A 19006-nucleotide genomic window follows, 5' to 3' on the forward strand; every position below is an offset into this window, starting at 1 on the left:
CTGCTTCTGTTCTGGTCTCTTGTTCTTTCTAGCGAATCTGTTTACAAGATGCAAGGTTTCCATGGCTGGAATCCGGGCCTCCAGTGAATAGGCAGGACTGCTCCTGGTCTGTGGGGGGCTTTGTGCACTTTAGGAAAAAAATTCCTCCTCCTCGGGACACTTGCACCAGAAATGGGCATCACGGCTTTACTGTCCTCCCCCGGGAAATTATCCTGAACCCAGATGTCTGGGCTACGGCCGGGCTCCTTCCAACGTGTCGCTGTCCCAGGCCGCACGCCTGCAGAGCCCTGTCCTGCAGGCCCGCGGGGGACGGACCAAGAGCCAGGAACAGGTGCCAGCGTCCTTCCTCCTTAGTCTTCACTCAGTCCTGGGTTGTCTGGAGGCTCATTCCCAGGTGCTGGTATTGGCTGCCGTACCTCCAGTTTCTTTACGTCGGGTCTGCGTAATTTCTGGGGTGAATACAAATGTGGTATCAACACGGGGGTTCCTAGACGGAACCAGCCTTTCTGGGTCCTGGCGATCTGCTCTTGTCCCCGCTCTGCCCAGAGCTGGAGGCATGAGTGGAGGAGGTATAGGGGGACGGAGGCCCACAGGCGTCTTCCTATGTCCAGGGGACTGTGGAGTTAACTCCCAGCCTGTGTCGAGGGAGGATTCGCTCATGCACGAAGGACTTACTCTGCCCCAAGGACCGTGCTAGAGGCTGGAGGCGTGTTGCCCGATTCGAACCATAGGGTGTCCTTGAAAACCTAGTGTATGGGCCCCGTGCTGCCTTGGGTGCCCGAGCGCTGTCCCTTGAGGGCCGCGTTCCGCAGCTGATGCAGTGCAGCTGGCTTGACAAAGCCAGGACCATCCCACCCTTTGTGACCGAAGAGCCCTTTCAACTCTTAAAAAAAAAAAAAAAAAAAAAAAACAACTGAAGACCCAAGAGCTTTGGTTTGTGTTTACCAATGATAGAAATTAAAACTGAACATTTTTGCAGAACGTTTTTTAGTCACTTAAAAATGACAATCCGCGTGACAATGGAAATAACATGGTCATGAAAAATGAGCAAAATAACCAAAACGAAGAATGTTTAGGAGAGTGACACTTGTTTACATTCCTGCTAATGTTCTCAGCGCCTGGCTTAACAGAAGCCCGGATTTTCATGAGTGGGTCCATGTGTGCTCTGTGCCACGGGGTGTATTCCGTGGCCTCTGAGGCACTTGGGTCTCGGGAGGGACGAGTGAATGGGGTAAAGGACGTTGGCTTAGTCGTGCCAATCTGCCCTGGGCCCCCCGAGGGTCGCCGAGCCCTCGACGTGCACCTGAGCTGAGTACCGGCCCACTTGGCTCCACCTGGCCTGTCCTCTCACTGGTCACACTGGTTTGAAGAGCCAAGTAAGAACTGGAAGCGACAAGGGGACACCTTGGGCCCGGGGGTGGGGGGTCAGCGAAGGAACCAGGGAGGAGCTCCCGTCCCAGCCTCCGTCCTCGGGGAGCATCTGGTGCATCAGAAGGAGCATCCAAGAGGGCGTCCGGGTGCAAGAAGGGAGGCGGGACCTGTCCAGTGGGATCAGGACTTTCATCACCCCTGGGTGCCCAGTGCCTGGGTGAAAGTCAGGCTTCCCGAAACTTGCTTTCCTGTGAATTTTCTCTTCCTCCTGACCCGACCAGCAGGTTAGAGTCTGTTTTGCTTCGTAGCAACAGCTGAACCTCAAGTGAGACCCTTCCCTTGGACTATTGGGACCAAATGGGAGGAGAAACAACTGATGGATCTTTTCTTTTCTTTTCTTTTCTTTCTTTTCTTTTTTTCTTTTCTTTTTTCTTTCTTTTTTCTTTTCTTTTCTTTTCTTTTTTTCTTTCCTTTCCTTTCTTTTCTTTCTTTACCTTTCCTTTCCTTTCCTTTCTTTCTTTCTTTCTTTCTTTCTTTCTTTCTTTCTTTCTTTCCTTTTCCTTTTCCTTTTCCTTTTCCTTTTCCTTTCCTTTTCCTTTTCCTTTTCCTTTTCCTTTTCCTTTTCCTTTCCTTTTCCTTTTCCTTTTCCTTTTCCTTTTCCTTTTCCTTTTCCTTTTCCTTTTCCTTTTCCTTTTCCTTTTCCTTTCCTTTCCTTTCCTCCTTTCCTTTTTAGTAGTCAGCTCTAAGCACACAGGAGTTCAGAGCCAGGAAGTGCAGTTTATTTTATTTTTTAGGAAGTGCAGTTTAAAAAAACAACAACAACAAAAACAAAAACAACTAATGAGAACTTCATGTCTGCACGTTTCTAGGTGACACCTACTCTATCACAGTCCTTTCTTGGTCCTATGCCAAATGGGTGTAGATGGGTACGGATCTGTTTTGGGATTCTGCTCTGTGGATCTATTTTGGCTATTCCGTACCAATTTTATGCTGTTTTAATTAATATAGATTTATGATGTATCTTGGTATGTTCCAGATCAAGTAAAAACCCACTGCAATTTGTTTTCTGGAGTAGCCTTGTCTATTTTAGCACATTACTAAATATAGGCCCCACAAGAGCAGGGAGGTGGTTTATCATTTGGATTGTTGTACCCCCAGAAGCTTTAATAAAAGTATAAGCACTCAATAAATATTTGTTAAATAAAGGAGTGAACTTATACTTCGGAACTAATTTTAGAATCTGCCAGCATGTACGCAGCACCTTACTGGGGGTTTTATTGCAATTGTGTTGAATTTGTAAATCGATTTGGGAAGAATTGACATCTTTGCATCCCTGAATCTTCCCATCAATGGATATGGCCCCATTTATGCAGTGTTTCCTTTATGTTTTTCCGTAAAGGGACGTAATATTCTCCAGAAGGATCTCCTATAAAAATATCCATTTACAGTAATAACACCTTACAAACACATAACAAAAATATACAACAGCTTTATTGAGACGGCATTCAAAATGTGAAATGCACCCTTTTAGAGAAAGCAGTTCGGTGGTTTTTACCAAAATCCGAGTTGTGCAACTATCACCGCTAATTTCAACACATTTTCATCATCCCCGGAGACACCTCGTAGCCCTTAGCAGCCACTCTTCCTTTCTCCGCTTCCCCCAACCACTCTCCAAACACTGATGGACTTTTTACCCGTGGATTTGCCTTTTCTGCGCACCTTTTCTAAGTGAGGTTTTATACCACGTGACTTGTGATTAGCTTCTTTGACCGAGCACAACGTGAGTTTCATCCACATTGCGGCGTGTATCAATATTTTATTCCTTTTTATGGTCAAACAATATTCTAATGTATTGATATACCATGTTTACGTATCCAGCCACCAGTTGATGGAAATTTGGGCTGTTGCCACTTTTTAGCCCTAATGCATAGAGGCCTATTATGAACCTTCATCTACAGATTTTTGTGTGGACATATTTTCATGTCTTTTGAATCTATGCCCCAGAGTGGAATTGTTGCTGGATTCCATCTCGTTGAGGATTTTTGTAACTAAATTCATCAAGAATATTGGTCTATAGCTTCCCCAACCCCGCTTTTTATTTATTTATTTATTTATTTATTTATTTATTTATTTATTTATTTATTTATTTATTTTGGTGATGCCTTTGTCTGGTTTTGGTGTCCAGATAATACCTCATAGGATGAGTTGGGAAGCGTTTCCTCCTCTTCCATGTTTTTTTGAAGAATTTGTGAAGGATTAGTATTAGTTCTTTAGTGTCTTTTAGACTTCATGAGTGAAGCCACTTGGTTCTGAGCTGTTCTTTGTGAGACTTCTGTTCATTACCGGTGCAATCTGTGCTTGCCGTGGGCCTATTCAGATTTTCTATTCTTATGTCAGTTTTGCTAGTTTGTGACTTTCTGGGAATTTGTCCACTTCATTTAGGTCACCCAGCTTGTTGGCCCACAGTGTTCATAGCGTTCCTTTATGGTTTTCTATTTCAATAAGGTCAATGGCAATATCTTCTCTTTAATTCTCAACCTTACGATTTGTGTCATCTTTTTCTCTTGGTCTGTGTAGCTAAAGGCTTATCAACTTTGTTGACCATTTTAAAGAACCAGCTTTTGGTTTCATTAATGTTTCCATTTTTCTGTTATCTATATTTATTTCCCATTCAGTCTTTAAGTTTTTCCCCCTTCTCTTTGCTTTGGTTTTAGTTTGCTCTTTTTCTAGTTTTTTCAGGTGATTCTTGGGTTAATGATGAGAGCTTTTTTTTTTTTTTTTTTTTTTTTTTTTTTTAAGACTATTTATTTGAGAGAGAGCATAAGCCGGGAGGAGAGGGAAAGCCGACTCCTCCTGAGCAGAGATCCCGAGGTGGGGCTCCATCCCAGAATCCTGGGATCATGACCTGAGCTGAAGGCAGATGCTTCACTGACTATGAGCCACCGGGTGCCCTGAGAACGTCTTTATTTTTTTTTTAAAGATTTATTTATTTACTCATGAGAGACACAGAGAGAGGGAGAGACACAGGCAGAGGGAGAAGCAGGCTCCCCGCAGGGAGCCAGATGTGGGACTCGATCCCAGAACTCCAGGATCATGACCTGAGCCAAAGGCAGACGCTCAACCACTGAGTCATCCAGGTGCCCCGAGAACATCTTTAAAACACACATTTACATCTATAAATATCTCTCTAAGGACTGCTTTTGCTGTATTCCATAAGTTTTGGGATGTGTTTTCATTTTTATTCATCTTAAAGTACTTTGTATTTTTTTCCTCTGACACAGTCATTGTTTAGAAGTCTGTTAATTTCCATGCATTTGTGAATTTCTCAAATTTCCTTCTGTTAGTGATTTCTAATTGCACCGCTGCCAGGGCACCTACTTTATTTCAATACACCTCAATTTATTGAGGCTTCTTAATGGTCTAACATATGGTCTGTCCTGAAGAATGTTCCTTGAGGACTGGACGAGAATGCGTATGTTGGTAGTTTGGGGGGATGTTCCGTGCATATCTGTCTAGCCGCCTCACAGCAGTGCTCACATCCACTCCTGCGTCGGTCTTGCGCCTAGTTGCTTTATCTGTTATTGAACAGAGTACTAAAGGCTCCAACTATTATCGAATTGTGCATTTTCCCCTTCAAATCTGTTAGTTTTTGCTCCGTGTATTTTGGGGCTCTGTTGGCAGGTACACGTGAAATCGATAATTGTCCTTTCTTCCTGACGGATTGAGCTTCCATCAGTTTATTTTAGAAAATGTCCTACTTTCGTAACAATTTTGGTCCTAATGTTAATTTTGTCTAATATTAATATAGCCACTCCACATATTTTTTGCTTACCGTCTGCCGGCCTGGCGTATCTAATTCCATTTTTAAAATTTTACCCTATTTGTCTCTTGGGATCGACAGTCTGACTTGTAGACCCTGTAGAGTGGGGTTATATTTTCTAATCCATTCTACCAATCTCAGCCTCTTGATTGGATTGTTTAGCTCCACTGGGTTTACCGTAGTTGCTGACCAGGTGGGAGCTACCTCTCCTACTTTACTGTTGGTTTTCCCTCTGTCACGCGGTTTTCTCCCCTCTGGTCCATCACTGCCGCCTTTGCTGCCATAGTTCCCAGCGTACCATTTTAATTTCCTTGCTTTTTCCTTCCTGGATTTTTTGGAAGTCGATTTCTTAATGGTTGCCCTGAGGACGATTACAATTTTTCCCCCCCTTAAAAAAAATTTAGTTTTAATTAATACCAACTTAATTGGCATAGAAACAAAATTGGCATTTTACATTTTATTAAAATTGTACATTTGGTCTGTGTTGATCTAAAGTGTTTATTGCTATTATAATTTTAACGGTTTTATTGTATCCCTAGTTAGGTCCTTATTCATCAGTTCTCGATGGTACCTACCAAAACTTTAATATTTTCAAGACTTCATTTATTTTGCGATTTTTACTTAAAATCTCCAGTGTAGATACTTCCCTCACCTCTCCTCGTGCTATTCTTGCTGTATTATGTCTTTGCACGTCACGAGTCCATCTGCACATTCATTTTTGTGGAGATTGCTTGATGTAGTTGTATTGTAAGTCAGGAGAAGGCGAGCACTGCAGACAAGACATACCTGTATTGTCTTCCATGTTTGCTGATATGTATATAGTTTTGGGGTTTTTTTCCCCTGACTTAAATACTCAAATGTGTTGTCACGAAAGGATGTTTGCAGGCTTCTGACAGATGTTCATAAGTAAAGGGAATTGCATGGGGCGCCTGGGTGGCTCAGGTCATGACCCCAGGGGCCTGGGATGGAGCCGGGTGGGCGTCTGGCTCCTTGCTCAGGGGGGAGCCCGTGTCTCCCTCTCCCTTTGCCCCTCCCCTGCTCCTGCTCGCTGGCTCACTCGCTCGCTCTCTGTCAAATAAGTAAATGAGATTAAAAAAAATTAGAAACGACAAATACCCACCATTTGCTTCAACGTGGATGGAACTGGAGGGTATTATGCTGAGTGAAATAAGTCAGTCGGAGAAGGACAAACAGTGTATGTTCTCATTCATTTGGGGAATATGAATAATAGTGAAAGGGAATATAAAGGAAGGGAGAAGAAATGTTGGGAAATATCAGGAAGGGAGACAGAACATAAAGACTCCTAACTCGGGGAAACGAACTAGGGGTGGTGGAGGGGGAGGAGGGCGGGTGTTGGAGGGGAATGGGTGACGGGCACTGAGGTGGACACTTGACGGGATGAGCACTGGGTGTTTTTCTGTATGTTGGTAAATTGAACACCAATAAAAATTAATTAAAAAAAAATAATAATAAAGGGAATTCCTTTTTACACTTAGCTTAGTAAGAATGTTTATGGTCAACTGGATGTTGGACTTATAGCTAATATTTTATGTTTCTCATCTTTTGAAATCATAAATTTTATTTAATTGTTAATACAATAAATATTTTGATTCTTTTAATATTAAATCATCCAGCTGTTCCTTGTCGGAACCCGACTTGGACCTGCTGGGGTTTTTTTTCTTAGCTATGAATTCTTTTAAAAAAAATTTTATTTTCAATAATTGCCCTCATTGCATTGGTGTTTAATTTTGTATTTTTAACTACCTGTTCTGGTCGGACATAAAGTTTTTCAGACTAGTGGCCTCATGATTTGAGATTCTTCTATTTTTAAAATCTGAAAGAACGTGCATATCTTAAAGGTTTGGTTTCATGTCTTTATCTTGAATGAAGATGAAAACTACATTTTGACTGTCATTTTCATTTTTCTTCACTATTATTGCTCTGTTCATTTTCTAATTATTCTCAGCCCATTATTATAAATTAACATTTTATTAAAATTGTACACTTGGTCTGTGTTCAAATTGACCTAAAGTATTTATTGCTATTATAATTTTAAGTTTTATTATATCCCTATCCCGAGTTAGGTCTTTATTCTGTTTGTGGTTTTTATTCTGTTAGATGGTTTTTCTTTCATCGGTTCTCAATGGTACCTACTAAAACTTTAATATTTTCAAGATTTCATTTATATTGTGATTTTTACTTAATTCTTTAAATTCTATTTTTTATTTATCTTTGCCTTCATTTATATAAACACATTTTTTTCTGCATTCTTGAATTAAACACTTAGTTTACTTTTGTTTTTCTAAGAAGTGGATTTATGATATAAATTTATGGTACAAATTTAACATTTATATTTTAATATACTGCTCTGGTTTTAGTAGTCTTCATTTTTATCTTTTAATTTCAAATAGTTTCTAATTTTTAACAACATTTTTATTTCCTCTTTCACTTATGTTTTTTTTTTTTGCAAAATATATTTTTATATTCGCAGATGTAGGGATGGTTTTCGGAAGGGGCTAGCAAGGGAGGAGTGGCCAACTTTTGTGGCTGCCTTTTTAAATTTACTGCCTGGGTTGTGAAAGCTGTATGTGTCTGTTGAAACTCACAGAGATCTCTTTGGGGTGAAGAGTGTGGTCAGATTTTTGTCAAAAATTGTGTGTATATGAAAAGAATTTAAAATTGATAAAATTGACTATAATAAAATTTTTTTTAATTAAGTGTGTTTTTTCTCAATCTTCATAAACTTCTGTATTTTCTCACACTTTGTCTGCTTTACCAGTGTTTTGAAAATGTCTCTTCAATGACTTTACAATCCTGGTTTCTCCTTGTGGTTTTGTTAGTGTTTGCCTGATATATTTTGAAGCTTGGCTGTTAGGTCCGTACCAGTGTTGGCCGCTACGCATTTTTGGTGAATTGTTCTTTCAATATAGTTCTTTGTGAACTACATTTACCTCTTTGTTCATTTTAGTGTCTTTTCTCCTTGATGAATTTTAGTTCAACTAATATTTATATAATTCTTATAGGAAGCTTATTCTTATTTTGGGTTTTCCTTTTACCATGTTTCTCCTTTTTTCCCCCTTTTCTCAGGATCTAATCAGTTTTTATATGGTCTATTTTACATGGTCTACCCTGGTGTGAAAGTTTTGCATTGTCTAGCTATTTACCTAATGATTACCCTTAACTTTTTTTTTAACATTTTCATTTTTTTTTTTTAGAAATAGAGCACATAGTAAATAATAAATAAACATAAAATGCAAATATTTCTGAAATATATATGTGTGTGTAATGTGTGTATGTGTATATATATATATATATTTACTTATTTATTTATATATATATATAAGGAAATGATTTTCTACTGTCTTCCTTCCTCCCTTTTTCTTTTCTCTAGAGGCTACCTGTATTTGGTGGCTTCAGAAAAATTAAGTCAATTGAATATGTACGTCTGTGTGTGTTTTTTAATTAAATTCATTAGCAAACATAGAGTACAGCATTAGTTTCAGATGTAGAGTCGCGTATTCATCAGTTGCATATGTCTATTTTATATATCTGTGTGTGTGAGAGAGAAACAGAGAGGAGATGAATACTTATTTTCACGAGCTGATTCCCACAATTATGAAGGTGGACACATCTCAGGTCTTCCAGGTGGCCCACCAGGCTGGAGGCCCAGGGTGGAGCCAGTGCCGCAGCTCCAGTCTGAAGGCGACTGGCTGCTGAGTTCCACTCCTCATGGTAGGTTAGTTAGTTAGTTTGTTTTTTGTCTACTCATGCCTTCACCTGGCTCACCCACATTATAGAGGAAATCTTCCCTACTCAAAGCTCACTGATTTATTTATTTTAGTTTGTTTTTTAAAAATTTATTTAAAATCCATTAATTACCATATAGTGCATTATTAGTTCCAGACAGAGAGTTCAGTGATTCATCAATTGCATATAACACCCAGTGCTCATCCCATCATATGCCCTCCTTCATGCCCACCACCCAATTACCCCATTCCCCCCACCACCTCCCCTCCAGTGACCCTCAGTTTATCTCCTAGAGTTAAGAGTGTCTTATGGTTTGTCTCCTTCTTTGATTTTTGTCTAATTTTATTCTTCTCTCCCTTTCCCTATGATCCTGTGTTTTGTTTCTTAAATTCCACATGTGACTGACTGAAATCATATTTGTCTTTTTCTGACCTATTTTGCTCAGCATAATATCCTCTAGTTTCACCCATGTCATTGCAAATGACAAGATTTTATTCTTTTTGGTGACTGAGTAATATTCCATCACACACACACACACACACACACACACACACCCCACATCTTCTCTATCCATTCATCTATTGATGATCCATTCATCTATTGATGAACATCTGGGCTCTTCCCATATTTTCAAATCCCACCAATTTGAATGTTAGTCTCCCTTAAAAACACTCTGAACATCAACCAGATTGATGCTTGAGAAAGTATCTTAGCAATGTGGCCCGGCCCAGCCAAATTGACACATAACATTAACCATCACACTATTTTCAGTTACTTTACCTGTTTTCATCTTTAGTTCCTAACTCACATGTTTCCTCTTTCCTCTTTCTCAAAATATGTGTACATTCTAATTTTGGTTGTCACTATTTTCTGTTTCAATAATAATGATTACATGAATAATATTCACAGCTGATCCATCATACACTATAATTACATATCTCTTGAACAAGAGGGCTAAGCGTTTTTTTGTTTGTTTTTGTTTGTTTGTTTTGTTTTTTTTTAACCTCTCTATGGTCTGTAATGTCAGGCATCTGTTAATTTTCCTGTCCTTTTCTTTTCACAGAGCCAGTTGACCAAGAACCCTCTGCCTTTCTCTGGTTTTGCTCAGTTGCTCCTTCGCTGATTGGAAGGCTATGGATGTGACACTTTAGTTCCAACCTGGGGATCCCCTTCCATCTCTCCTCTTCTGGATTCACTATCTCCTGGATCCTTTATCTTTCTTAATGGTGTACATCCTCATTTTAATGGCTTCCTGAGAAAGAGGAGATAGGGGCAAAATGCTGAGATTTTACATGTTGGAAAATGTTATTTTACTCTCACAATTGATTGATAATTTGCTGAATTTATGTTTCTAGTTTAAGACACAAAAATTAGTAATGGGAAGCCTCACAAATGGAATTGAGAGGTTTGGGCAGGGGTGTGGGCAGCCCTACCACTCCTCATTGACTTCAGACCTAGCAGGAAGAGAGGGACTTGACCTTACATGGACTTGACCTTGAACATGGATGCCACTCTACTACTGTAGGAGGAGGACGAGGTGCTGCTCATCCCCCCCAGCAATGGCTCAGCCCATGAGAAGCCACCACATTCAGAATTCCTAGTTTCCTCCAATGGACTTCCTGTTCAGAACAAACCTCACAACTCCCCCCTTTTCTCCTTAAAAAAGGTGCTTGTCCTTTGTTCCCCAGACTTGCTTACAGTTGTGCTGCAGCTTGTTTGTCCCAGACTGCAATTCTCTTATTCTCAAATAAACCCATCTCTCCATGGTAAAATAACTGGCAGTTTCTATTTCTAAGTTGAACAGGACTAATTTGCTCTTAAAAATGTTAAGCCATTATTTCATTGTCTTCCAGCTTCTAGTGTAAAGTCCAAGCCATTTTGATTCTTGATCTGTTCATTGCTTATTACTACATTTGGGGTTTTTTCAATCTTAAAATCTGTAAGGTCACCTTTGTAACATGGTTTTTAGAAACTAGATGAAGGTGCATTTTGCATGTGTCATGACTGCTTTGGTTGTGGGAGACAGTTGGTCTGGAAACTCATGCCCTTCTGCTCTTTGAAATTCTCTTTTACCATTTCTTTGAAAATTTAACCCTTTCTACTTATTTTTGGAGTCTATCCTAGTCAAATATTAAACATCTTCTATTTATTTTCGGTATTCATTTGTTGGCCCCTTAGTTTGCTCCTGTTTGTCATTTTGTTCTGCTATTCAAGACATTTCATCAAATTTCTCCTGCAACTCTCCTATTTAATTTTTTATTTCAGGTAATGTATTTTTAATCTGTAAAAAAGCTCTTTCTGCTTCCCAGGACATGCCTTTTATACAGAACGGCTTTTATTTCACCAATACAGTGTCTTGTCATGTCCTTCTGAAAATGTTGAGTATGTATCTTTAGAAAGACTTTAATCCACTCCCTGCCCTGTATCTGCTTCTTCCATGTTCTTCTGTTACCTGTTTATTAGATGATACCTGTTTTCATGTTATTCCCAAAAGCTTGGGGATCCTTATCCTTTGTAATGTGACTAATACACCAACATGCTATTTGGTAACCGTGTTGCGTAAGGGCTGGGGTATGTTCAGCGGAGGGCTTTACTTTCTAGGGGGATAGAGCTGAGTGATGTGGCGAAGCTGGTTCTCTTATAAGCTTACTCTTCTAACGTAGGACACTGAACTTTCCTTATCTGTTGGTCGTTGTTCATGGAATGTCAAGTTCTCCGGAGGACAACCCTTCATTTTCCTGATTGGGAGCTGTAAGCCTTATCATCAGTGTCCTGTAAGTCTTGTTGATGTTCTTTACATCTTCCTTACCTTTTAAAAAATACTGTACCAACCTCCCCCGGCCCCCCAGCCTACCTCATCTCTGTCAGTGTCCCCAGAAAGCCACCCTCCGGCCTTCTGAGCAGGTAGGGGAGAGGCTCTGGCTGTATAAATATTAAATATTTTCAACGGTGTTTTACCAAACTAATTGTACACTCTTAGGTCCAGAAAGACTTGCTCTCCCCTTCAAGAGCACTTCTGGCATTCTGGGCAAGAAATCAGTGTTTCTGGTGTTTCTTCTGCCTCTGGCACCTTCCACATCTGTGATCTCTGTGCTAAGTCACACGGAGGACAGAGACCACGTATTAATCCCCTTTCCAGATTCCATGATTTTGCTGCGCATGCCCGCTGTCATATCCCTGTTTCTTGGCTGTGAATGTGAGCCTGTTCTGAAGTGAAATTTAGTCAGGTTTTAGGGAAAAGCCACAAATAATTCCTATGTAAAAGTCTGTGTTTCATCGACATTCTCTCTACCCTCCAATTATATTTTTTAATTTTGAGATGATGTATTTTAGAGAGTGAGTATGCAAGTGGGGGGGTGGGGAGGGTCCGAGAGGGAGAGAGGGAGCAGACTAGCAGACTGCTGAGCACAGAGCCCAGCGCAGGGCTCGATCTCACGGCCCTGGGATCACAACCTGAGCCAAAACCAAGAGTCAAGGCTCAAGCAGCTGGGCCACCCAGGCACCCTTCTCCCCTTCGATTATATTTAACAGAATACCTATAACTTTGTTTTAAGTAATGACTAGTGTTAACCAGTATGTATAGCTTCACATTGAGTAAGAGAAGTGAGTTTAATTTTCTTATAATTATTTTACAAAGAAAATATTGCTACTATTGAGCTCAAGACTTCTGGTACATATTTGCTTCATCCTATATTCATGTCCTGTTTCCTCGATCTGTTACAGCCGGACCCCTGTGTTGCTAGTTGTCGCTTTCTCTCCAGGAATTGCTTCTGTCTGGAAGCCACCAATACTCTTCTGTTGGGAGCAAGAAATGAGGGGGAGGGCCGCTTTTTTCTGGGCTACTACCCTATATTTATTTATCCTGCCATTTCCCATCGATCTGGTTCTCTTCCACCTCTGGTATGAAGTGGCTTTTGTACTGGGCTTCCCTTCTGATTCCCACTGCCTCCGAGGTACCTCATCCAGTTGATCACATTTCTTCTGCATCTCTAGGTCATGCCATGTATTTTGTAGCTCGCTAAAAAATGTATTTCTGTTTCTAAGCACTGGCTATAGGATCCTACTTCAAAGTTTTTTCCCTTCTAGGGTTTGGTAGGGGTGGGGCTGCTGAGTGTGGGGAGGAAACATGCTGTATGCATTCATTATTCCAGAGTGAACCTCAGAGACAGAGGTTCCATTTTCTTTATAATTTTTGAAGCTTTTTTTTTCCAAGAGTGAGAGTATTGCTTTTGTAATCAGATAAATGCCAATTAATATGTCACTGTTTCAGAATTTAAAAAAAACAAAAATAGGTGGCGTCCCTCTCAGATGCTCATCCTGGCCAGCATGGAGGTGCTCACGTGTGCAGCACCTTGTTGTGGCATCACCCTAACTTTAGAGGGTCACCCCAGGAGCACATCGAAGTTTGACCTTGCTTTTGGCATTTAGTCAGAGTCTACTAATTCTTTCTACCTTGGTCTTTAGTCTTTGCAAAGTCAATAGCTAAAAATGTTGTATACCATTTTTGGGGCAACTCTGAGCTTGGAGGAGAATAATGATCACATCATAGCATACATGGTCACCTCCAATCAGGCTGACAACATCAGGAATCTGGACAAAGCAAGCCACTGGCTTTAAAAAAAAATCCAAATATGCATTTTCAAATATAGTTAATCATTCTGTGGCTTTAGATCAAAATAGCTTTATATGTTTTACATGTTAAAATTCAATCAATTGAGGTATACATTACATTTATTACTTCAAAAGTAAAATGCATGAGCAATTGACAATTGGGAATTGTTGATTTTGGGGACAAATTTAAGAGTTTTGGGAAAATCACATTTCAGATAACTATCGAGGGTTGTATGTTGATTTTTAGTTTTAGAAAGAATGTTATATGTTGTAAAGCCAATAAATACTTAGAAAATTTAAATATACAAAGCAGAATGATGGAAATTAGGTGTTAGAATTCTAGTCTTTGTAAAATTATCTGGTGTTCTGTATTCATGATTTTATTTTATATTTTATTTATTTATTCATGAGAAAGGCAGAGACATAGGCAGAGGGAGACGCAGGCTCCATGCAGGAAGCATGACATGGGGGCAGCCTGGGTGGTTCAAATCCCACGTCAAATCCCCCATCGGGCTCCCTGCATGGAGCCTGCGTCTCCCTCTGCCTGTGTCTCTGCCTCTCTCTCTTTCTATCTCTCATGAATAAATAAATGAAATTTTTTTTTTAAAAGGGAAGCATGACATGGGACTCTATCCCGGGTTCCCAGGATCACACCCCAGGCCGAAGGCGGCGTTAAACCACTGAGCCACCCGGGCTGCCTGTAATCATGATTTTAAATAAAACAATTGTGAAGCCCTATAGTTTTAGCTTTTTAATTCTATTTAAGTCCTTAATTTACAGCTTGATTTTAATTTTGCCACCATGCTCATCGATGACCGTATTCAGGATAAATTATTTTTAATCCATATTTAATGAAGAATATGAATAGAAGAAAGTGTTAGAGAAAAGTGAGATGTATCCCTCAAGATGATCTTGTTCTCTGCCAGTCTCTGTGTCTCATGTGAGGAGTGAGCACACCCACCTGGTATCCCAGGTGTGTGACCACGGCAACAACCCAGCATCTACAGTGAAGAGTAAGTATTCCTCCTTGGAATGTCCGGTGTTTAAATACGAATACCGGATGTTCAATATCAGTAAGATTTTTATTTCAGTAGCCCAGAAACCTAGTCTGATGGTATTGGGCTTCAGCATTAGCCTCAGTTGAGTACTTGTACTTTCAGCTGTTGAGTATTTGGCCAACATATGTTGTATCTGCACCTCTGTTCATTAACATCATTTGACTAAAATGAATTAGAACAGAAAAGACTGGGGGCTCCTGGGTGGCTCAGTCGGTTGAGCATCTGACTCTTGGTTTTGGCTCAGGTTGAAATCTCAGGGTCCTGGGATCGAGCCCCATGTCGGGTGCTTGGCGTGGAGTCTGGTTGGGATTCCTTCACCCTACGTCTCTGCTCCTGCTGCTCCCCCTGTGTGCGTTCTCTTTCTCTGATAAATAAAAAACCAAAAACAAACCAAACTAGAACAGACTAGAATGAAAAGCATCAGAATGCATTGCAAGTAGTAAGGATAAATAGTATTCTGTGAGCTCTTTCAGCTTGTAGATGTATGCATGCACACTGCGTTACGTTAGACCATGCATTCCTTACTGAGGGCTGTGGGTCATGGTGAAGAATTTGAAATCACGGTACTAGAAAGAGGGCAGGTGCTTGTTATTGAGCAGGAGGGTAGGCAGTAAGTGCTGGAATTGCTAATAAAAGATACAGTGATGCGAGGCATGGGGATTTTTTTTTTTTTTTGCAAGGCACCGCGCCTATGTGACCTTAGTGCAATAGCCATAGAGCACAAGCAACTGTGGGAGAAAGGTAGGAGTCAACAATTGGCGAAATAATATAAAAATGGCCAGGAGAAACTGGAGAGGTAAGAATCTAGAGATCATGATGATAATATGCTATCTTAACACTTTTTTGTGGTTACCGCAGCAATTTCTACTGTCTTCAGTCTAGTTGATTCTTACGACAGCCAAATGGGAAAGACAGAGGAGACGTTGGTAAACCCCATTTCGTAGAACAGGAAAGACTCAGTCACTTCCTTAGAGATCCTCTGCTGGGGAGGAGTAAAAGTGTGTCTTAAACTCAAGCATCTTATGATTTTATGCTCTTAAGGAAAGAAAGCAGTTGAGAAGCGAAGGGTGGTGGCCTGGGCCTGGGGAAGCCAACTACAGCACCCGCTTTCTGGCACCTGGTGCTCCTCGAGGCACTGTTTCAGATTCGTGACCACACTGTGCCTGGAGGATCCTCCAGAAGCCACCTTGCCGTCCTGACCCTCCAGACCATCCAAGGAAAGAGACCCCGAGCCACGTGTAGAAACCAGAGGGATGGCTGGAAGCCGGAAGAGCAGCCTGGAAATCTCTGAGGGCAGTGGCTGCCTCAGGTGGATGGGGTTGGACTCTGGGTTTGTTAGATACGACTGGAAGTTTATGGAGATGACGTTGCTTTGTTCTTACTCTAATAGAAATCTAAAGAATTTGTTTCATCGTTTGCAAAGGATTTTCACGTTTCTTGTCTCACGTGTCTGTCACAAACTTTGGGTATGTTTTATAGATAAGGAAACTGTGTCTTAGGGAAGCTAAATAATTCATCCAAATGTAGATGGTAAGAAGTTCGGCAGGACCCAGATGGAGTCTTTTTCTTCCACTACTTATGTTCCATTCCCATCACTCAGCCAACCTCCAAAAAGCACTACCTGACTTTTGACATAGCTAAGTTGGAAGATGCAGATTTTCTGTTGAGAAGGTCAAACGGACAAAGGCACGTTTTGGTAACTAGTCTAAAATAAAATTTTTATTTACTTAGTAAAAGTGCAGGGTACCTTTATTTTGGGTTCTCTTGGATTTCACCATAAATCTCTTAAAAAATAAAGCTCGTAGTTGAATCTATGTAAGAGTGAACCATAATGAGCTACTTCAGAGATACTTAGACACAGCCCTACTTTTTAAATGAACCTCAAGGAGAGCACAGCCTGTGAGGACCATATCTCCGGGTACAAGTGAGACGTGACCCAGCAGGTGCCGCTCTGCACTAAAGCCCCGCGGCACTGCCCAGTTCACATGTGTGTCCGTGAAGACCCCAAGGGGAAGTTCGCTGTAGTGTCGTGTGAATGCACGAGTGGGAGGTAGCGGGGTGGAGGAAGTGGGTGGACTGATTCCTTCATCAGAAGGCTCATAGGAGAGTGGCTTTGGTTTGGGGTTTCAAAATGAGTCACAATGAGAGGTTTCCATCCAGGGGCCGTAGCAGTAGAAGAGCCTGAGGATGGGAAAGGGGAAGGGACCAGTCACTAGGTGTGGTTGGGGTGGAAGGCAGTGTGGAGTGGAGGACACGCTGAGGGCAGGGGTCCTGGAAGTGGAGATGGCCAGCGAAACATGTCCCGTTAATTCAGGGCCTGGTGGGTCTTAAGTCATGGTAGGGAGGATGGATGACTAGAATCACTTTGGTTGTCTCTAAGTTATGGACGACTACGTTGTCCTTACCACGTACACCCTCCTGACCCTCTCCCACTCATCCCTGCTGTGGACTCTCTCCTTTACTCCCCTGCTCTTGTTGCTTCTTTCCGCCCCACGAAAGCCCCTCCCGAGGCAAGCCCATCTCCCTGATGGGCGAGTCACTCACAGATTGTATCACCACGCGTCTCCTGTATGGTCTCATAAATGCCAGTGTGATGTATTTGCCACTACAGCTTTAACTAGATCATGGAGGGATTTTAGTCACTTTCTGAAAATGTTTCTCTGACATGATCCTGGAAACAGGTTTCCTTTTTCCCCTATTGCCAACCTGGAGCTAAAGGGGAAAAGATCCAGAATTTAAGCCTACTGGATTGGTAGATGCTCTGATCTCTGATATCCATTTACTATGGTGTCTAGGATGCAGGGAGCTTGAATTGCCCACAAGGGAAGTACTTCCGCTATGACTTAAACCTGTGTAAGTGGGCGTGGGGAAACCCCGTGTCCAAAACTAGTGTTACAGAATGCATTTAAAATGTTAGCCCTGTCCCGGAGCAGCCTGCCCTGGCTAATCCAGCCTCTGTCCTGATCTCATCCCGTGCACATGGTGCAGTGCCCACCACCATCCGGTTTGCGTGTGAGGTGCAGGCTTGCTTGTGCCCTGGGGAAAATGTGTCCCTTTCTCCAGGGCTGACTCTGTAGTGCTTTTGTTCTCCTCTCAGCCACCCACTGCTTAGTAGGCTCCAGAATTTTAACCCTAGGGACTGTGGGCACTGCTCTGCTTTCCTGCTCTAGAGAATCTTATAGGACCCTCAACGAAGCGGGTCTATCTGATCAGGAAAGCTTCCTGCCAGTGGCCCGGAGCAGAGCATCCTTGACCTCCTTGTTCCTCAGGGTGTACACCACCGGGTTCAGCAGCGGGGTGATGACCGTGTAGGTCACCGAGATCAGCTGGTCCTCATCCCTGGAGTTCTCCGACTTGGGCTTGAGATAGGCGATGGAGGCACAGCCGTAGTGGACGATGACCACGGTGAGGTGGGAGGCGCAGGTGGCAAAGGCCTTCTTCCGGCCCTGGGCAGAGGGGATCTTGAGGATGGTGGAGATGATGAGGACGTAGGAGACGAAGACCAGCCCCATGGGCACCAGGATCACCAGCACACTGATGATCAGAGTCAGGATCTCATTGGCTGTGGTGTCAATGCAGGAGAGCTTCATCACGGGTCGGATGTCACAGAAGAAGTGGGCCACCCTCGTGGCACAGAAGGGCAGCCTGAACACAGCTAGCACCTGTGTCATGGCTACGATCAGGCCAATGCTGCAGGCTCCCCCGACCAACTGGATGCATATTCCCTTGCTCATGATGACCGCATACCTCAAGGGGTTGCAGATGGCCACGTAGCGGTCGTAGCCCATGGCCGTGAGCAGGAAGCAGTTGTTGATGGCCAAGGTGATGAAGAAGAACATTTGGGTGGCACAGCCCGCCAAGGAGATGGGCTGACTCAGGCCTAGGAGGTTACAGAGCATCTTGGGTATAATGACGAGGGTGTACACAGTCTCCGAAACAGAGAGTGTGCTCAGGAAGAAGTACATGGGCGTGTGGAGGCGGTGGTCAACACTAATGACGGTCACGATGACCACGTTGCCAGCCAGGGTGAAGGTGTAGAGTGCAAGGAACACGACGAACAGGGTGAGCTGGTGCTCGCCGAAGCTCGAGAAGCCCTGGAAAGTGAACTCGCTCACCAAAGTGTGATTCTTTCCCTCCATTAAGTCGTAGGTAGTATCTAAGAAAGAAAGGAAGAAAAACAAATCACCCGAGGAACCTAGACGGGTGATTTCTCTCGGCGAGGCTGGCCAAGCTTTTGTGGTCCGACTGCCCGGGTCTCCGTTTATCTAAATTCGCATCATGTTCATTTCTTTGGGGCATAGAGAGTGGAAACACTGTTTTCTCACTAAGAGAAAGGACATGGCATTTCGAGTCGAGGGCGGTAAGCACCTCCCCTCGGGGGCTGACCTGTCCTGGGTGA

General features: G+C 42.3%; 1 protein-coding gene across 1 annotated transcript; it reads right to left on the reverse strand.

Moving 5' to 3' along the window:
- Positions 1-17816: 17816 nt before the first annotated feature.
- On the reverse strand, positions 17817-18746 carry LOC112910051 (olfactory receptor 10J1-like). Its single transcript, XM_025986290.2, has one exon. It carries the CDS (start codon positions 18744-18746, stop codon positions 17817-17819), a length of 930 nt encoding a protein of 309 aa, XP_025842075.2.
- Positions 18747-19006: the final 260 nt, after the last annotated feature.

The sequence above is a fragment of the Vulpes vulpes genome, chromosome 5, assembly GCF_048418805.1.
Source record: "Vulpes vulpes isolate BD-2025 chromosome 5, VulVul3, whole genome shotgun sequence".
Classification (NCBI taxonomy): Eukaryota; Metazoa; Chordata; class Mammalia; order Carnivora; family Canidae; genus Vulpes; species Vulpes vulpes.